At 37.5% G+C, this 21,020-nt stretch overlaps 1 protein-coding gene across 7 annotated transcripts in view; it reads left to right on the top strand.

Annotated features, from left to right (window-relative positions):
- Positions 1-17,264, top strand: part of STAU1 (staufen double-stranded RNA binding protein 1) — a 34,526-nt gene extending 17,262 nt beyond the window's left edge. For 2 of the 7 annotated variants that reach the window (XM_052788157.1, XM_052788148.1), the window contains 9 exons: positions 5,305-5,403; positions 6,744-6,974; positions 7,545-7,688; positions 8,547-8,693; positions 9,512-9,584; positions 11,673-11,992; positions 12,741-12,863; positions 14,394-14,479; positions 16,269-17,264. In XM_052788157.1, the coding sequence (XP_052644117.1) occupies positions 5,305-5,403; positions 6,744-6,974; positions 7,545-7,688; positions 8,547-8,693; positions 9,512-9,584; positions 11,673-11,992; positions 12,741-12,863; positions 14,394-14,479; positions 16,269-16,356 (1,311 nt within the window). In that variant the 3' untranslated portion in view covers positions 16,357-17,264. Of the gene's footprint in view, positions 1-5,304; positions 5,404-6,743; positions 6,975-7,544; positions 7,689-8,546; positions 8,694-9,511; positions 9,585-11,672; positions 11,993-12,740; positions 12,864-14,393; positions 14,627-16,268 lie in introns of all 7 variants that reach the window. The other 5 variants (XR_008235324.1, XR_008235321.1, XM_052788164.1 and 2 more) reach the window with 5 other exon arrangements.
- The last annotated feature ends 3,756 nt before the right edge of the window (positions 17,265-21,020 follow it).

Raw genomic sequence — 21,020 nt, 5'->3', positions numbered from 1 at the left:
CAGATCATATACAAACTTCTGAAGAAGTGTGTAAATGGGGTGCTTGCATTCTTGTATGGGCAACATAGAAATCAGACATGGGTTTGCTTGCTGGGCAAAATTCCTACATGATTTTGGAAAGAACCATGGAAGTTCTGGAAAAGCAGGAAGTTCATTGAAGTAGTAAACTCATACACATTTTGATATGAATATAAGAAGCAAATTTTTATCCCTCCATATATTTACGGCTGCCCAGCACTTTCCTTTCCAAGACCCTGTTATTGGTTTTTTTTCATGCTTTTTTGTTAAGTTGCATTAGGCAGAAGGTCTCACTGTGTGCACACAAGTTACTTGTAGCCTCTAGGACTGGTTGACTGTGTGCACCTTCTCTGTATTTTGGCTGACTGCTTTGCCCAAAGACTACTAGAAAGAGCATATTTAGTCTTTCATTTATGGGCTTATTATACCATTTTGTCTGAGTTATGAGGGCTTGATGTTAGAACTAAGAGCAAGAGTACATCTATTGATGTACTCCACACTGGAATCTAGATTGTGTTGAGGAGGAGGCCATGCGATACAAACCTAGAAGCAAGAGAGACTAGGACATTGCCAGAGAGGTGAGGAACAGGATGTGGAGGTTAGACTGGTAACTTAGAATCAGGGGAGCATGAGAACTTGCTGGATACAGAGTCTGGCTATGTGCTGAGAAAGAAGGAAAATGAAGAATTGGGCAAGAAGGTAACAAGGGGTCTCAGACTGGGAAAAAAAAAATAGCTGGGAACTACCAGGAATGGTAGAGCAAGAGGTTTGAGGAATGTGTTGTGAAGCCAAGGGACATTGAATTAAAACTTCCAAGTGTGTTTGTGGGAGAGAGCATTGCCCAGATAATTAGGCAAAACCACTGGATCTGATGGTTCAGGGAAGAGGCCTAGGAGGCACTGATGGTAGTGGTTCAGGTAACAGAAAGCTCTCCTGGAGGTATGTAGATTATTGAATGATGGAGGCTACTAAAAGTCAAGGGATTACAAATGCTATTGAGGAGAAGAGAGTAATGCTGGGAGTAGAAGCTGAAAGAGTGGAGATAAGTTCTGCACTGAAACGTAGAACTGTTGATAGGCAGAGTGTGGTCAGGGACAAGCTGGAGGTCTTCATGTAGGAGAGGTCAAGCCTGAAGGGGGTGTTCCCCTTCAGTGCAGGGGGACCCCAAATTCCTGAGCATTCTCGTTCTGTGTCAGTGATGTATAACATCCTCCTTTTGCACTCACCCTCCTAAAAGGTAACCTACTGTCACCACCCATTTTTCTGCCTCAGGTAGCAAAGGTCTGTGTACTGGACCCAAGGAGTTCAACTCTGCAGAAAATAATAGGATCACATGTAACTGAATTCTTTTCTGTTCACTTTTTTAGAAATGCTTCTGTACAAGTGACTTTCTGAATATTTATAGAGTTGTGTTTAAAGTTGAGTAATGTGAGGTCTTCAGAACAAACACTGCAATTGTCTTTCTATGGCCATGTATCCTTTTCTATAGGATGTCTCATTCGGTGCAAGGGGTGTAAATCAAGAGGTAAAGGAAGTAAACCTACAGAGTCTCTCCTTTTGGTTTTTTGTTTTGTGGTTTGTTTTTTTTTTTTTAAGGACATAAGGGAAATACTGTTGTGAATGATGCAAGAGACTGCAAGAAGGGAGAATTATTTTATGAATAAAACAGTTGCAAGCTGGCTGGGAGCTGAATGCTGTCTTGACCCTGCTATACATATGCTGGGCAAGTCACTTAAACTTTCAAGAGAAACATGGATTTGTCATTTTATTTTTCTATTTATGTTTGACTTGTCTACAAAATGAACAGTAAGAAATGCAGCTATGCTTAAGGAGAGCAATCCTTTGAACAGAGTGTGCTGTTTTATAATAAGTACTCGGATAAATCAGATCTTAATTTAAAGTTTGGTAGATAAATGCTAAGTTCATTAATATTTGTGGCTTTCAAATGTTGTAGCTTTAGGAAAGTCTGAGGGAATTGCTGTTTTTGTAACAGCATTTTGCACTAGACAGGATGAAGATGAAAAAAGGAAGATTTTACAACTAAGTGAGCACTGTTCATTCTTCCATTCAGTGAGGCAAGGTCCTTGAATGATACAGTAGCGTAAGATCATAAGAGGTGCTATTATAATGTGTGTATACAATGGAGGCAAATTAAGATTTCACAAGCAGACATAATCCTGATACTTCCTACCTGTTATTTGATGTTGCCAGTAATTTTCCTTTTAAATGTGGTTATTTTTGTGTATCCCATTTGTGTGTGTGTGTAAACAAAATATGCTTAAGCTTGAACTCTTGTATTTTGGGGGGGAGGGGGGTAATTTTGTAAATTTTTTAATTTTACAAATTTTTGTATTTACAGGATTTTACTCTTGTATTTTTAAATTAGAAAATATTCAGTGCTTAAGAAGAAATAATTTAATAAAATGATTAGACTTTAAGGGTAAGAATGACTGTTTCCCACACCTTCTCAGACTGCAAATCTAGCAGCAAGTGGCAGGAAAAAAAATTTCATAATATTAGCTCTCAACTGGACAAAGCCCTGCCTGAACAACCTAATTTAGTTTTAAAGTCTGCTCTGCTTTGAGTGGGAGGCTGTGGTAGGAGACCTCCAAAGGACCCTTCCCACCTAAATTAAGATGATTGGAGTTAAGACACGCTGATAAAATTGCAGTATGGGGTTACTTTGCATATTCAAAGACAGAGATGATAAAGCATCAATTTAAGGCTTAGAAAACCTAGAAAGCTATGCTTTCTAGCCCAATTCTTAAACAGAAATTCTAACTTTTGCCTGAAAGTACCAAAACCAGAATTGTTTCTATGCTTTTTGCCAACTTATTTGGTAAATATCAGCTGCTCTTTGTACCCTTAACATGGAAGAAAATAGACTGGTACCTATGTTGAAATCAATGTAGTTCTAATCAGCCACTTGACTGGTTTTCATAATTTGCTTATAAGCAGTCTTCGAGGAAGTGCGTGTTGAAAGAGTTCCTAGAAAACGGCGAATCCCTCTTAAAGGAGTCTATTACTTTTACAATTTGCTTGGGAGTTTTTTAATCTACCACTTTTGTTTCCTTTTGTGACTTTTTTTCACTTGTTAGAGATGGATTTGAACAACTTGATGAGAGTGGTAAATGCTTATATTCATGGTCTCATTCTGATCTAGAGGCATAGGTTCCTTGGAGAGTTTAGTTTATGCACACATGCAAACTACTTTAAAAGCAGACTTTATAGATCATCTGCCTTGAGGTGTGCAGGGAAAGAGAAAGAGGGAGAGCGTGTGTGTATGATTATTTCTGAGTTATAAAATAAACTGATCCAGAACTCAAGTAGAGGCAGAATAATTGCTAAAATAGCTATAGACTGTTAATTGTTATTTTGCTATTAATTTACTCTTTTTAGATAAAGGTATTGAAGAAAAGTACCTGTGTTTTACACCGTGTGAACAGACTTGGAATATGTCAAGAATATACACCGTAATATGGCAAATAATTCCATACTATTTATTTGTATTCTCTTGAAACAATATTAAATGGGAAAAATCTAATCCAATAAAGAGAAGTCCTGGTCATCTTCACAAGGAAAAATGTCAGAATTCGAAAAACTAGAATATATCTGAAATTACAAGGAGGGGACGAATTTTTGTAGTTGAAGTGATTGTGTTAATGTTTTGATAGTAAGGGTAGTGACAGGTCATTCCTAGAGGTGCTGGTAGTAAACTTGCTGTAACACCTAGACTGTAATAAACTAAGACCTTAGTAGTTCAGATATTTTTTTTCTGGGTATATGATGCTATTCCTTTTGAACTTACCAATTGCATTTGAAATAGGTTTAGAATATGATGATCAAGACTTTTGACTCCTGTATTCAATCTTGGTTTTGCCAATTTTTACCTGCGTTGTGCCTTCTGCTGAGGTATAGTATGGTTCCTCTAGTGTAGGTGCTGCCTCCACGTTTCTTATGTAGTCTAATGCACAGGGCATCTATCTCGCTCCTGTGGGAGTGGTGCCATCATGTGGTCTCAGTTCTTGCAGACCTGAAGATTGCTCTATGTACACCTCTGTGTAGAGGTTGGAGACTGGATGTAGTAGTGGGATGAGAAGTATCAGATGTTAGCATTGTAAAAGGATGTTGGGCTATATGTGCTCTTCTGAAATGTTTGCAACTCAAATCTGAAATACAAGGTCAGCCCATAAGAACAGTGTGAAATCTGATGGGACAGTGGGAGGAATGAAAACCACAGATTAATTTTACTAATATTTTTTTCTGAGATGGGAAGAGGCTGCTTTAAGTGGTGGGAAAAAAAATTTCCTTCATGGTTTAATCTAACTTGTTAGTAACAGACATTGGGGATGCTTGATACTATCAAAACTAGTTTTAATCAATGAGAGCTCTCTAGCATATTTCCACTGCTCCAATAAAATATTTAAATCATTTTTGTTACCTGGTTGCATAACTAGTATTGTGGCTTGATATAATTGGTGAAATTGTTGCTGTTCATCTTTATCATAATCTTTCCAATATCACTGCTGGACACTTAGTCTTAAAATTTCTCTGTTGCTATTACCATGCCTCTTAGTTCATGTTGATCCCAACATCAGTGAAGACATTTTTGGAATCACAATCAAAATTTTACCTGGAGATACGTAGAAGTGCCTGTAGGTAAGCTTCACCTGGCACTGCTGTCCTCCTAGCAGGTGTAAGGTCTCAGACATGTACACCATTTGATTTAAGGCAAGTTCCTGATAGTATATTCTTCAGATGAGAAAAAAATCTGTAGATGAAGCACTTACAAGGGAGCATGTTAAAAGGCAGGACTCTGCCAGGGTCTAATTAGCCATCCTTTATTCACATTGGTCCCATTCTCAGAATCTTTATTTTTCCTGCCCTTTCTCTTATCTGATACTGTCTTAGTGCTTTTGGTACAAATGTCCAATCAGTATATGAAAATTGTATTTCATAAAGGTACTTCCATTTGGAAATCAGTTCATTTAACACTTCAGTTTGTTTTTCTATAGATAGATTTTTAAACCTATTGGCCCTTATCCCATTTGTTCTTTCCTGTAATGAGCACATGAAAATGTGAAGGTTTGCTAGCTTTTACACATACACATTAAATGAGCTTCTTAAGTTTCCATTCTGTAGTATGTGTGCTGCATTTCTACACATTCATGTAAAATGGCAGTAAAGGTTAGACTACTTAAAATTTTGAGAGTTCAGTAAACTGGTTGGATGGATAAAATTCAATTTAATAGGATCTTTATTTTAAATAGAGTATGCTTCTTTTAGGTTAACGGAAAAGAACCAGATGATGAAAATCTCAATAAATCTGAAATAAGCCAAGTTTTTGAGATTGCACTTAAAAGGAACTTGCCTGTGAATTTTGAGGTATGTTTATTTTACAAGCTCTAGATTTGTTTTTATTAGAATATTAAGGGTACACATTAAGTTGAGTCTCTCCTAGATAACCCAAACAACTGACTTTTAACATGTCTTGTTAGTTGTGAATACACTTTTACCTTTGACAGTCACCCTGATTGTCTCGGAGTTTATATGGTGAAGTGAAAAAAAAAAAAAGAAAAATCCACCTGTTCACAAATTCATGCACTAAAATCATAACATGAGTGAACAGGTATGCTGTGGTTGTCTGTGCAATCTTTTTTCCAAGCTTTTTGAAAAATCAGTATTACAGTGAAGAAACAAAACACAACCCCACGTTAATGGTTAGAACATTGAAGTGCAGAGTCAAGGCAAAAGAGTATAGCTCACTCTGAAAGACATTTATGGAAGTATTTGCTTAATTAAGCACTGATGTGGACTACCCGCAAGTTGCAGAATCTCACAAATAGGTTTCTTTTCTTGCCATGAGGTGACCTCATGTGCATCTTACTTTCCTTTCCCTTTGGCCTGGCTGCTTGCTGCCTCTTTGCCCCTCCTTGATCATTTTAGTTATCTTAAATCAATAGCTTCCATAGGAGCATCTCTGTTTCATTAAAATATTAATTTATCATGCTGCTTTCCTGAGCTGGCAGAGTAACATTTAAGTCAACTATCTGAATTATTATAGTAAGAAAACGCAATTGTGTGTAACTATATTGCTTCTGAAACCATTCTATGAAATTTTACGTGAAGCTTTCAATTATTGCAGGTTAGCCTGAGCATCACTGGTAAAAATATACTGTTACACAAAGCCAGTTGTGGGTGGAAGTTCTTAATTCATTCTCACTTTTTGACTTTATGGATATTTTGAAGTATGATGTGTTATGAATGGAGTTAAAAGACTAAATCTGTAGTAGGCAGCTATCTCTTGGATGTCTCCAGAATTCTTGATTTCTGAACTAAAATGCTGGATGCTAAAGAACTGCTTTCTCTGTAATGTTCTATTACTGTAACATGATGTATTTAATGAGGTGATGTTAACTGTGTGGAAGTACACACTGATGAAACAGAACAGTCATATTTTAATATTGAAAGAGTAAATCAGTAAATTAAATAAGATGGATTAATGACTTATATGTAAATACTGTTTACTGCTTGCTGCATCTGATCTTTTTAAAGTATATGTTTATTTGGGTGGGATTATGTTACTGGAGTGAGTATGATTTACTTCTCTACTTTCTGGATTGTATGAGAATCTAAAATCTCTTTATCCGTAGTTCTTGAGAGAAGTTTGCTATAAACAATGTGCCCTACCATTTTTAATAAGTGTTTATCACGCTTTCACTCAGTTTTTCCCTCTGAAACAGGTGACCAAGGAAAGTGGTCCTCCCCATATGAAGAGCTTTGTAACTAAGGTGTCAGTTGGAGAATTCATGGGTGAAGGTGAAGGAAAGAGCAAGAAGATCTCAAAGAAAAATGCTGCAATAGCAGTCCTAGAAGAACTGAAAAAATTGCCACCTCTTCCTACGGTTGAGAAAATGAAGCCACGAATCAAAAAGAAAACAAAATCAATAGTGAAGGTAAGACACAAACACATTGGAAATCTGACTGTTATAACTAATCATCAGATGAGAGGCGTTTCTGAGTTAATTATAAACACTCTTCAACTGCTCAACGTTTATTAGCAGTTTGGTACTACAAATGAAATGACATTTTGCTCCCACTCTAAATGGGGTTCTGACACCACTTTTACAACAGTTATCAGTAAATTCAGCATGAAAGAGAAACCTTATAAAAGAATGAGCGGCACGTAAAAATCAGGCTCTGACTTTTAAGCCTTAGACTTTACAGCTTCAGGTTTTGCATGATTTTGCTTGTGCAAATTCTCCTGCAAGCCTGTCCCTCCTAATATAGCAGGATTAGAATTTGTAAAACTGTTACCAGTGGTAGGTTATATGTGGTCAACTGTGACAGCAGAGCCAAATAAATTGAGTGTTTCTCTTCGGCTGTGACAGTGGTTCATTAAGCAACTTTTTATTTCAGTGTTTTTAAATTCTAGAGATTAATTAATTCAGTGGCATGCTGCATTTTGTCTATTAAACCAAATATTCACAAATTTTGGTTTATTTCCTAAACATTGTTCTACATAGCTGCAGACAAGTCCAGAGTATGGTCAAGGAATGAATCCCATTAGCAGACTTGCCCAGATACAGCAGGCCAAGAAAGAGAAGGAACCAGAGTACATGCTCATCACAGAACGTGGTCTTCCAAGGCGCAGGGAGTTTGTTATGCAGGTTTGTATGTTAATTTGAGGAATCTAGTTGCATGGCTGTGATGCCCTTTTTTTTTTTTTTTTTTTTTTTTTGGCTTATGGTAATCATGTTGTCATGATGATGTACAAAGTTAACAGGATTACGGCCAAATTTCCATGAAATTTATTAAGAAAATATCTAGTGGGATACATTCAAGGAAGATAGAAGTTCAAGAAAAGTGATCTGAATCATGTTTAAAAACAAATTGCATAGGGCATCAGAAGTCTATGTTGTAACTGCCTAATGTTTTAATTAACAGGAATATTAATACTCTCTTAAGAGATACTGAGCTTCTTATATTTTGTAATGTAGGATTCATTAACACCAACCTGGGTATCCTTCATTTCCTCCTTCCCCTGAGCTTTCATGTGTTGCTTTAGAGTGCAGCACTTTCTGCACTCTGCATTGCAAATCCCAATAGCATAGTAGTATTTTTAATACTGAGTATCTACTAGCCTCTAATAATTAAGTGCATTTTCCAGACCTCCCTCCTATCCTGGCCAAGACAGAAAAGTTACTTGCTTTCTTTCCATTACATTAGTAAATCTACTAAACCTGTAACTTTAGCTTGGAAAATTTATATCTGCTGTGGTACCAGTTTTGAGCATTTAGGCTGTTGACAAGGTGAGATGATGAAATATAGTTGTTTGTGTGACTTCTGTTTGGGTTTTTTGTGCTTGGAAGCCAATGATCATTGATAATAAATGACAACTTGCTTAGAATGATGATTACTTGAACTATTTTGTGACTCATAGTGTGCTCGAGACACAGATCACTAATAAGTGAATCCTCATACTACTGTTTAAGAATTGATTTGTTTTTTCTTCCTCTTTTGTCCAGGTGAAAGTTGGTGTACACACAGCTGAAGGAATGGGCACGAACAAAAAAGTTGCTAAACGCAATGCAGCTGAAAATATGTTGGAACTTTTAGGTTTCAAAGTCCCTCAACCTCAACCTCCAAAGCCAGCATTAAAGACAGAAGAGAAGGTAAGAGTCTTTAAGAATCAACCGCTGTTTAATACTATGGCAAAAGTTGAGCTGAAACAATAGCAGCTTTGCAAGGCAGTAACAGTGTAGTAAATTGATGCTTTCTGCCCTAGCCAGGAAGCAGTTGTGTTGAGGTGACTGTTCACTAAAAAATAGTGCATTTTGGATACATTAAGGGTTCAATTTTGCAAGTAAATCGAAGTCTCATCAGAAGGCTAAATGAATGTATTTCTTCTTTATAGAATGGCTCAGAACCTGTGATAATTGATGTATTGGTCTTAGAAACTTGCAGACATGTAAGTTATAGGACTCTGTGGTAGCAATAGTTTTATATAGCCTTATCACCAACTGCAGTCAAAAGTTTGTTACAGGTCTCTTTCTTTGGTAGGTCCCTTAGCAGGGAAAGAGCCTTGCATTCTCCTGTTGATTCAGCAAGTGTTACTAGCAAGTTAAAATAGCAAGTCTGGTTTTAGTTTTCTCCTTTTCATGTACATGCTCATTTGTGTCCAGTATGTTGTCCTCAGCAATACCAATAACTAATGTTAGTTTAACTGACTTTATAATGGTATCTAGTTCTCAATATCTGTGTTCTTAATACCACTTCACTGGTCTGTAGATAGTTTTAGTCATTCAGTGAATAAGAATCACTGAACTTGTCTCTTCTTGGTAGCTTTGTAATAATTGCAATTTTTGAATAAGAAGTTTTTCAGTAAAATTTTGACTAGTCAGATCACCTGCATCTTGAAAACTTTAAAACGTGGCGGGGGGAAGTTTTAAAGGGATATTGTGTGTTTGGCTTTTTTCCTTCTATTTTGAAGACACCAGTGAAGAAACCAGGTGATGGAAGAAAAGTAACCTTCTTTGAGCCAGGCTCTGAAGAGACTTCAACTAGTAAGTACCCTTACTGAAAGAAGCATGGCCCTGTTGGGGTGTGTGTGTATGTAAGATATGTTTCTCAGTCCCTTCAATAGTGTCATTTAACACGCTGTAATGAGCAGAGGTGTGCAGCTGCTGGCTTGCAAACTAAATCTACCCCTTGGGAAGGTTTTATTCAGATCCTGAAGAGCTTATTCCTCCCGAATCATACAGTATTCAGCTTGCTTGGCCATCTGCTCGGTGAAGGGAGTAGATGGCTGAGCCAAAAGCATGTGTGTGCTAATGGGTCAGTCGAGCAGTTAGTGGAGGTGCAGCTGCTGCTACCTGTGTGGTGTCTGGGCTTGTCTTACCTCAATCTGAGGGATCTTGGCACAGGCTTTAATCTGTGTCTAGGGCTTTCTAGGACAAGAATGAATGTTAGGACTGAGCTTGGTTCTGATCCAGGGACCAGGCTCCTTCAACCAACAGCAGGAGTGAAGTGGGGGCAATTTTTGTGGGGGAAAAGGTAGGGGGAGGAGGAGAGATCAGCCTCTTTGGCTCAGCAGAACATTTCTCTGGTACAAGGTCCAAATGAGGATGGCAGCAGATTCCCTGGGAAGAGGGTTGGGGTTTCTGCCACCTGGAAACAGCCTTCTAGATTTGGAAGAATGGTCGCAGGTTGGAAGATTGCCCCAGAAATGTCGCTTTAAGCCTGAGGCAGAGTAGCAAGGGGAGGTGCTGAATTTGTTGAGGCAGAGTTAGCTGTGTTAAGTTTGGCTGTATCACCTTGCAGATGTTGAGGGAATAACTGCAGTACGTTGAAGACTGTTCCTGGGATGAAGATGAGAAAGGGTGTCAATACTAACTGAAATCGGTCTTCCTAAAGCAGAGTTGGAGAAAGAAGGAATGGCCCTGTAGTACAGAACAACCTCTTCGTCTGTGCTTGGTCTCTAATGTCTGAGAGCAAGGAACCGTGCCTGCATTTATTTCAGACAGTTGATGGTTATAGTGGTCAGATCCACAGGTGACTGGCTAGAACAAAAAAAAAAACCAACCAAACCTGGCCACCAAGTATACAGGCATTGGCTTTCTCTAATGTAAACTGTTGGGAGGAGTCATTATGGAAAGTTTGTCTATCACAACATATTTCTGTTCTGGATAGTATGTTTCAGGTGCTTTATGTGTTTAAGTATCATTTTGTTGTTTAAATTATAAATAGTTGGGATTGACTTGGACTTCAGTAACATTTTACTGCATCCACAAGATCTTAGGTAAACTTCCTGACTTCTTATTCAAACTTTGCTATCCCTGCTTTCTTCCATCTACGAATTTTTACTTTCATCCTTTAGACTTGAAACAGCTCAGTCCTGCTGAACTTCATTTATCTATTCTGCTATAATACTGACTCCTCAGTTTATTTCAGTGGCACTGTCTTCCCTACCTTTCTTGAGCACACCTCTAATTTTTCTCCACAGTTCTGTGTATGTGAGTTCCCCATAAAAAGCTGTTCTTATCCCTCTTAAATCTAACTTATGCCATAATGCCAATGAATTGCTTTCAATTCACTGTGGTTGGATATTTGCAGTAAATAGTCATTCTTGCTTCTTCATACTGTGCTAACATTACATTTAACCTTACCTACCTGTTTATGTTTTCACAACATATATTTTAAACTTTGTGGACTATCTGTCACTATCTTTACAACGGTGAACAGTGGCTCTCGCCATTCTACGGTTTCATTATTTGCTCCTACAGCTTAAATGATGAAATAAAAATTTCTGAAACCAAAAGATATATCTTGAATGTGGTTGCAACTGAGGTGTCTGTAAGTTTGACTAACCTGGAGAAACTGTTCCTGGAGGTAAAGGTGCTCCTTTTGGCAGAAGCAGGTGTTGCACTGAGTCATTTATTCAATAAGCAAACTCTGCCTTGATGATGCTGAATCTCTGACCCACCAAAGGCGAATCAAGCTTGCTAAGTTTGTTAGTGTTTCAAAAGTAATTTGAAACAATTTTTTTTTTTTTCCAAAAGTGGCTTTTGATGCCTATATATGCCTTCATGTGCCAGCAGAAGGCCTCATAGAAATAGCTAGCGTTTGTTTAGTATGTACCTCTCTCTTCTCAGGTAATAAAGAAGATGAATTTAGGATGCCTTATCTCAGCCATCAGCAGCTTCCTGCTGGAATTCTTCCCATGGTCCCTGAGGTTGCACAAGCTGTAGGAGCCAACCAAGGACACCACACCAAAGAGTTCAATAGGGCAGCCCCAAATCCTGCCAAGGCTACAGTAACAGCAATGATTGCTAGAGAGCTATTGTATGGTGGTACTTCTCCTACTGCTGAGACCATATTAAAGAATAACAACTCATCAGGCCATGTACCCCACGGACCACTTACTAGGCCCTCTGAGCAGCTGGACTATCTTTCCAATGTTCAAGGAATCCAGGTAAATGTTCAGTTTTGCAAGATTTCTTCCAAAGCTATCCAAACTGGTCCAACCTGTTGTTCTAAAGCTTTTTAGTTCTGCTGGTGACTGATGTATTTATTCTGAAGCTGCTTGTTAAGCTGAAATTCATGTAAATGTTTACTTCACCTATGAAATGTACTGAATTTTACAGCTTTTTTATTTAGTTTTCAAATGTACATTTCTATACTGCATCCTCAGCCTTAATTCAGTGCTGCTCTGAAGTCTTGGAAGAATAAAATTGAAAGTAGTATTTTCTGAAAATTGTCACGATGTAGGAACATAGTATGAACTTGAACTTGGCTGATCTGAAATCAGTTTTTTTAATAATGTTTCATACATTAACATTTGCTTTAAGCTGTACATTTTCTTGTGTTTGGTCCCTTTAATCAGAATTGCATGTAAGTTCCTATATTAATATGTTAAAGGAGCTCAGTGGATTAAAAAGTATAATAGGGAAAATTCTAAATGCAGATAGCTATGATCAGAATAAAGGTCCCAGCAACAATTCTTATTAAGTAGCCACTTTTATTCAGAAGGCTTGCAGAGCTCTCATGATTACTAAAAAACATTGCAAGTGAAGTCAAACTTCAAAGTAAATGGTTCTACTGGCTGACAATGATTAAAAGTAAGGTTCAGCTTCATACGTGGGCAAATAATCTATAGCAATTGTGATATATTTCCTGTACTTGATTAACTGAAAAGAACTAAATCCTTCTTTTTTCTTCAGGTTGAATATAAAGACTTTCCAAAAAATAACAAGAACGAGTTTGTATCTCTTATAAACTGTTCCTCTCAGCCACCACTGATCAGCCATGGAATTGGAAAGGATGTAGAATCTTGCCATGATATGGTATGATGAATATTGCTGAAATGCTTTCTCTTTGGCCTTCAGTGAACTAAGGGATGCAGCGGATAGACCAAGGTTTCATATTACTGCTGGATAGCAATGAATTAAATGCTGTACAATTCCCTGGCTCATTTTTTTCTAATATTTCACAGGTTGCTGAAATAATTGATTAATAATACCAGAATCTAATCTAGATAACCTTTAAAATGCTTAATATATGCTCACAATTTTGGTCTACAAAACCCACATTTTCTTTATCTTAATATTATTTGCATGAGCACATATTAAAGAAAAACATATGAAAAGGAACAGAAGAGCATATCAGCTTATTTTCTGTAACAGAATGGGCTGATATTTCATCATTATGGGAACTGTAATACTTGGGTTGACGTTACCAGACTTTCTGCTGGAACGGAATCCAAAATGGAAGAAATGCAATTCACCATTAGATAGCAGGAGACACTCTAAATCTGTTAAGCTCCCTTTAAAAATAACATCTTTTATTAACAGTAGCTGAAATATTTCTTTGTGGAAGAATGAGTCTTCTGGACTGTAAACTGTAAGGGACTTTGTCTATAAAAGACATTACATATTGCTAACAATAGGTATACAGTCTGCTATAATTTGAGAAGAGTTTTGTTCTTCTGGTATCCAGTGGTGACCTGAGTACTGACTGCAGACTAAAGTAATAGTTTGCAATATGTAAATACACTTAGGAAAACCTGATTTTACTGATTTTTATACTAAAAGAATTTTGCAGTAATTTTTTAATAGCTGTAATTTGATACAGATTTCTTTGATCTTTGTTGCTTAATTTTGACATTTCTCTACATCCTGCTGTAAAGTGCTCCTGTAAGACTAAGCACACAAGTCAGTGCAGTAGGTAGAAGGGAAAAGGACAGCCAGTTCAGAGCTTAAACATTGCGACTGGGCCAATGTGAGAACCTTCCTCTGTTCAGATATTCAGCTTTCACTAATGCATGTGTCATAACTAATCAGGGATATTCTGAAAAGGTGCACCTGAAATTGATCTGAATAAAGCTAAAAAAATTTGTCAGTTCTCAAAGGAGGTGACTTACTTTTGCATTAGCCATGTCACATTGACTCTTCTTTTAAACAGTCACACATGCCCTGCGTTGTATTTTTTTATTCTTGTGCAGCTTGTTTTCATTTTCTGCAAAGGACTTTTTGGTTCTGTGTACTTTAATATCCTTTGTCTTAAGCTCTGTACAGTTGAAGCCATTACTAATTTAATGTCTTTTCCCTTGATATTAATAGTACTGCTGAATTAATTTTCCCCCATTGCTAAAACAAGTGCAATGGGAATCCCCTAGCCATAGCACCATTCTATTTTTTAATGTAGCAAGGTGAAATTCTACACTATTGCATATTTTTCCACCATAATTATTCATCTTAAAAAGTATATTACCAAAATTAGAACATTTACTTTGTTTTAAGTGAGTCCCAGTCCTGCTTTCACTAAATTAATGAAATGGACTCAGACTGAATTGCTGAATGCTCTCTTTTCTTTAGGCTGCATTGAATATTTTAAAGTTGCTGTCTGAGTTGGACCAACAAACCACAGAGATGCCAAGAACAGGAAATGGACCAATGTCTGTGTGAGTGTGACCCATTGACTTTCCCTTGCATTAATGGAAACCTCTAACCCTATGATGTTGTTTAAACAAATAAAATGTGAGGGTTTTTTTCTTTGCCAGAAAAGTTAAAATGCCAAGGGCTGTTGGCTTCTTCAGAAGGATGAGAGGGTAGGTTTTATGATCAAGCTTGTAATTTTCATGTGTCAAATGCAAATTACTAAGCAGGAACAAGTGCATAAAACATAAGGGCTGTGATACAGAGCAATTTTGACTGTGATCCCTCTGCTTAAACTATTTTTTTACATATACTTGCAAATAGTGTGACTTTTCAGTGTGTTTAAGTGTTGTAGCTGCTCCTCTCTCCCTAGAAATCTTCTGTATGTGTTGTGGTTTAACCCCAGCCAGCAACTGAGCACCATGCAGCTGATCACTCACTCCCCCCCCCCCCCCCAGTGGGATGGGGGAGAAAATCGGGAAAAGAAGTACAACTCGTGGGTTGAGATAAGAACGGTTTAATAGAACAGAAAAGAAGAAACTAATAATGATAACACTAATAAAATGACAACAGTAATAATGAAAGGATTGGAACGTACAAATGATGCACAGTGCAATTGCTCACCACCCGCCGATCGACACCCAGCTAGTCCCTGAGCGGCGATCCCCCCTCCCCCCAGTTTCTATACTAGATGTGACGTCACATGGCATGGAATACCCCGTTGGCCAGTTTGGGTCAGCTGCCCTGGCTGTGTCTTGTGCCAACTTCTTGTGCCCCTCCAGCTTTCTCACTGGCTGGGCACGAGAAGCTAAAAATCCTTGACTTTAGACTAAACACTACTTAGCAACAACTGAAAACATCAATGTTATCAACATTCTTCACATACTGAACTCAAAACATAGCACTGTACCAGCTACTAGGAAGACAATTAACCCTATCCCAGCTGAAACCAGGACACCCAGCCAGCAACTAAGAACCATGCAGCTGTTTGCTCGCTTCCCCCCCGCCCAGTGGGATAGGGAAGAGAATCAGGGGAAAAAAAAAAAAAAAAACTCGTGGGTTGAGATAAGAACAGTTTAATAGAACAGAAAGGAAGAAACTAATAATGATGATAGTAACAATAATAAAATGAATAATAATAAAAGAATTGGAACATAGAAAAAAAGTGATGCACAATGCAATTGCTCACCACTCGCCGACCAATGCCCAGTTAGTTCCCGAGCAGTGATCCAACTCCCCCCAGTTTATATACTGGGCATGACATCACATGGTATGGAATATGCCGTTGGCCAGTTTGGGTCAGCTGTCCTGGCTGCGTCCCCTCCCAACTCTTGTGCCCCTCCAGCCTTCTTGGTGGCTGGGCATGAGAAGCTGAAAAATCCTTGACTTGGTATAAACATTACTTAGCAACAACTGAAAACATCAGTGTGTTATCAACGTTATTCTCATCTTAAATCCAAAACATAACACTATACCAGCTACTAGGAAGAAAATCAACTCTATTCCAGCCAAAACCAAGACAGTATGTAAAATGTAAACAATGTATAGGTTTCACAGCTTCTTTTCAGCAGAAACATGGAGGGGTTGCAAATTACTCCCTTTGAGTAGGGAAAAAAAAAAGTTTAGCCTCTCATTTAGATAATAAGCTGTCAAAATGGTAGAATTAACAAAGTGCTATTTAATTAAAAATGGAGGCCAGTTATATGGAAACAAATTGTTATATGCACCTCAGATTCTTTGTATCTGATTTAGAAGCATTGTATTTGTGGAAATAGTCTTTTATCTCCTAAGTGACAGGTGTTTTCTCATTTGTAGATGTGTGAAACAAGAAATGGAAAGTGACCCTCTTCTCAAACCGGCTAACTCAAACACTTTGGGACAAACACTGGACAGCACTGCCTAAAAAAGGCTTTTGACTGGACCCAAACCTGAAAGCACCAGAGAAAATCAAATGCTTCCTATTAATGTAACCTAACTGTTTTAGAGTGCTACAGTCTTTACAACCTACTGTAGTGTCTAAATCATAACCGTTGCTTTTTCTTCAAACAGTGATAAATTTTTAGTTTCATTATGTTGTTTTGATTGAAATGACACTATAAATTTTTCATTTAAAAGTTTCTTAATTGTATCTAGAACAATAGCACAGTTTAGAAACTTTGTCTTCTGAGACTGACATGTTATCTGTGAACTAACTTGGGAAGATCATATCCATGTATGTGGTTATTTTGTTTTTATTGAAATAGCAAAGTTTCACTGGAAACAAATTGTGTGCCCACCATTTTAAAAAGTCCAATATTTTCGCAAACCTAGCTTAATTATCCAACGGTTGAATAAATTAAAACACTTTAGGAATTTTAAACTTTGTTTGATCATTTTTGGTTAATTTCTAGTTTTCTTGAGCGGGGGGTAGGGGAACTTGAATGCAACATGACTTTAAATGATCTCTGATCTATGTTTTAAGGATTGTGTGTATAGATGGCACACAGCTCACTACATTACAGGATATGATCTCAATGTAGTGCATATAAAACCGCAGATTGATTTTCCTTGAGTGCTTTATACTGTTTAATTACATCTCCATGTAGGGCTGAAAAAAATTACCTATGTTTATATATAAACTGTGTTGCTTTTGATGTTGTGTTATTGCGCACTGAACTGTGCGCAATAAAGTTTTTTGCATATGGTCCAGGTAAAGCACGATAGCCTTGCAAGTTAAGTACTGCTTCAGTTCATTGTTTACGCTGGAATTTTTTCTCCCCATGGAATGTAAGTAAAACGTAGTGTTTGTCACCAATAAATGGTAATACTAAATTTTTTTGGTTAATTTATTCTTGTATGCCACTACAGGGGCTGCTTTTTTATAGGATTTGTAATGCTTGTGATATAGTATGGGCAGTATTGTAAAGCTATGGAGTAACTGTACAATGGTTATCAATTACATATAAATAACTACTATTTAGTAATGTGGAAGATGTGAAAACCTGGCAAGGTCAAGGAAATTCAAAAGTAATTGTGGGTACATTTTGTTATTTGTGCCACAGTGTGTTAGTGCAACTGTATTAAGGGGAGCTTAAACTGAAGTTGTGATTATGACAAGAAACCTGGCACAACAGGTTGGTATGATTTCAAAGTTTAAGTCTCTACTTTTAAGTTTCCTTGTTTGCTTGTAATTTGAGTCATAACCTTGCCTTGCACTTAGTAATTTTGGGGGGGTAGTACTTTTCAAAACAAAACAAAACTTTCCCTCTAGAAACAAAAACTGGCACCGTAGACTGACACATGACAGTGTATTATTTGGATGTGAACTACGTTCAGCGTGTGCTTAACTGGTAATCTGTAGCAGCACTTCCTAAACACCTGTTTGCAGTGCGTGTAGTAACTCTTGTCATAGAAAGCAGTTACTGCATATGCTGTGTCTCAAAGCTAAATGTCTCAGCCATTTCATTTGCATTATCAAAAGCAATTGGGCCACATTAACTGCATACCAAATTTTATTGAATCAAGTTGGTTTTGATCATTATAAGTGAAAAACAATTGTAAATTTGGGGGGGGGTGCTTTTCGTTTGTTTGGTTTTTTGGTTTTCTGGTTTTTGGTTTGTTTGTTTTTTTTTTTTTTTTTACATTTGTAGAACTAAAATGCTGTACATTTAAAAATTAAAAGAAACTTGCTAGGCTGAGGCTTTGTATTGCAAATTCTTACAACTTAGACACCGCTTACCAAAGAATTTATATTGGAAAACAGATACCACATTGATAGCGGTGTAATTGGTGTCCCTACCTTTATCTGCTGCTACTTAGGAGTTTTCTCTCTGGATGGGAGTAGAGCCTATTCTTCTGACTATTTTGCAGCATTCATTTGTTGATAATGCCGTGTTTCATATGAACCTGAATTAAGGTACTTTGTTATAGATGCCTCTGTTTTCAATACTCTTAAATACATCTATCATCTTGGAGGTGCTATGTAAGAGAAGGTTCTTTTGTGAAAAGACCTTGTAATCACAGCCTCATGATGGAAGACTTCGGGTCACTATGTGGATTCTAGGTAAGCCAAAGTGAGTTCTAGATAAAAGTGTGTTTTTCCTACAGCACTATAATTGCTTGCTTTTTCTGTTGTCTCCTCTGTGCTTAGTGCAGCAAAGGCTAGGAAGAATGATTATATATTATATGTAATCACCTGAAGGCTTTATCTGATGCTTTTGTTCAACAGATACTGAAGTGTTCTACAAAGAATACAAATATGAGAAAACTGAGGTGAAGGTGAAATTCTCTGACTGCAGTAGTCTAGCAGGCTAGTACTGGTATAAAGCATACATTTCTGAGTACTAGCAAAGTGTTGTCTGCAAGACACCTCACCTTTTTGGATTCTTTCTTTGAACTTTTGTTTTTGATCTTAAGAAACCTTTTGATGGCAAGTGAATGAGCTGGAGCTTCTGCATATGAGTATCAGTGTACATTAGCTCAGGCTTCATTTCAGTAATGATCCCATTATAGAAAAACTGTAAGTATAGGGCCTGTTCATATTCAGATCTTAATTGGTTAGGGTTGTTCTCCCACAAGCACATTTTACCAAGCCTTTTTCTCCCCATTATCTTATTTGACTTTGCTTAAATTGCCACAAACATTTTAGTAAATGAATGCATTTTCTCCTATGTTTCCAAAAGTATCTGGCAAGATGGCAGTACTAATTTGAGTGTTCCAGGATCTGCTGTACATTTAGTAAATTGTGAAATTCTGCACTCAAAATACTGAGTTCTGTTCAGCTACAGAGAACTTCCCTTTAATCACTTTCAAATGGGAGTAAGGGGAACAAAGTATGTAGTCCCATCTATCAGGCTCATTAACTGTTGTGCTAACAACTGAGATAGTGATCTTGTTTCTTTTCAGAATTTACCACATTATTGTCCCAGCCTCTTAAGTTTTATAGCCAGTGTTCTGCAAGTAGGGCTGCCGTTAGGCCGCTGCTTCGAAGGGCAGAGAAAGGAGGTCTGATCCTAAGGGGCTTCCACTCCTGATTTAGTAACTTGTAACTGAGGGCGATTCCCGAGGAGGCAGGTCACTGGGGGACAGCAGCTGTCATGTGCCAGAAGGAGTCATTGAATTTCAGTGCATTTCAGTCTTGTTCATTTGGACCTTTTTTTAATGCCTGCCCATCCTGCTTCCAAATGTGGAGCATACAGGCTTAAAGGAAGTAGCTGAAGAGTTTGGAAACCAGATTCTGGAAATAGTTATGTTCATTTTCCAGTCATTCAGCTTGTAAATAAGATCAGCAGAGACCAGACAGCATAGGTAATACATTTTCCTTCACCAAAGAAAATGTCCTGTCTGCCTGTACTCCTTCACATGTCTAGACTTTGAGAGACTCCAGTCTTCATGTTATTTTCTGGTATTGGAAAGATAGCACTCATTACTGTTTTCTCAAATTTTAAAGCCTTAAGCCAACCTCTAAATTCTAGTAGCTTTTGTATTGCTTTCCTTCAAGCCTTTTCTTACTCAAAACAAGTATACAGCTATTCTTTAAATAGTGACTCTTGTCAAAAGAATGATACTGTGCCAGTGTTCTTTGAAGAGGTGCAGTCAAATGTCTCGTTGCAATGCCCCTGTATAATGTGTAAGAACCTGAAGAGTGGCTTTGTAGATGTGCTGGATCTGAAACCTGACAAATGAAGCTTTTGCCAGTGCTGGTTTACCAAGCTTAAAGGCTGCTGCTCAAGTCTCTTAAGTAACAAGTTGCACTCTGAAGTTGGTGTACAAGAAGGAAGGTAGCCCGTGTTAATCCAGGGATTTTGGAATATTATCTGCTTTCTTGAATAGGTCAGTTTGCTATGCTTGAGAGAAAAACTGCATCACATAAAAGTTAAAGGGGAATAATGAAAATTGGTCAGGAATTTTTTTTAAAGCAGAATATTTTATTTGTTAGTAGGAAGTCCTGGCTCCCCAAAGGAAGAAACATGACTTTTCATGATCCATCATTCTTGGTTACAGGTTGGAGATCGTAACGAAAAGAAGGATTTGAGCAAAATTTATTTTTGGGAATGCTGACCTATAGGATAGCTAAAATGTGTCTACAGAATGAGAAGCAACCTGGATTCACTGTGATACCTGTTTGTTCCATAATATTAAAATACATTCCCATAACTTCTTGTTGGGTTTTTTTAGGACATAGACAGCTGATATTTCCTTAGGATAAATCCTATCTGAAAGGACTAGCCGAGTCTGGAGTCAGCAGGGTAGTTACTCTTGTTCTCAATTCTCTGGCCAAATTTTAGTAACATACATCAGAGTTAAATGTAGCTGTACTTGGAGTTCCACTGCAATTATTATGTTACCTAAGGATCAAACCAAAATTCTGTTCTAACCCACTGATCAAAGTTAAAAATAGTTTTATTCTGTCCTAACGTATAGAGACAAATGGTGGAGGTTCCAAAAGTGCCTAACTGCAGGAAGGGATAGGATGTGTGTATAGTGCTTCACTAATCTTCTGTTATAAAGAAACCATGTAATGGTTTACTGCTTTTATTTTCAAAGTCTGCAGATAGAAACCAACAGAAAAAGCATGAATCAATGTAA

This window comes from Harpia harpyja, chromosome 1, assembly GCF_026419915.1.
Source record: "Harpia harpyja isolate bHarHar1 chromosome 1, bHarHar1 primary haplotype, whole genome shotgun sequence".
Taxonomy (NCBI): domain Eukaryota; kingdom Metazoa; phylum Chordata; class Aves; order Accipitriformes; family Accipitridae; genus Harpia; species Harpia harpyja.
The sequence above is the reverse complement of the archived record's forward strand: the minus strand, read 5'-3'. Positions and strand labels throughout refer to the sequence as shown.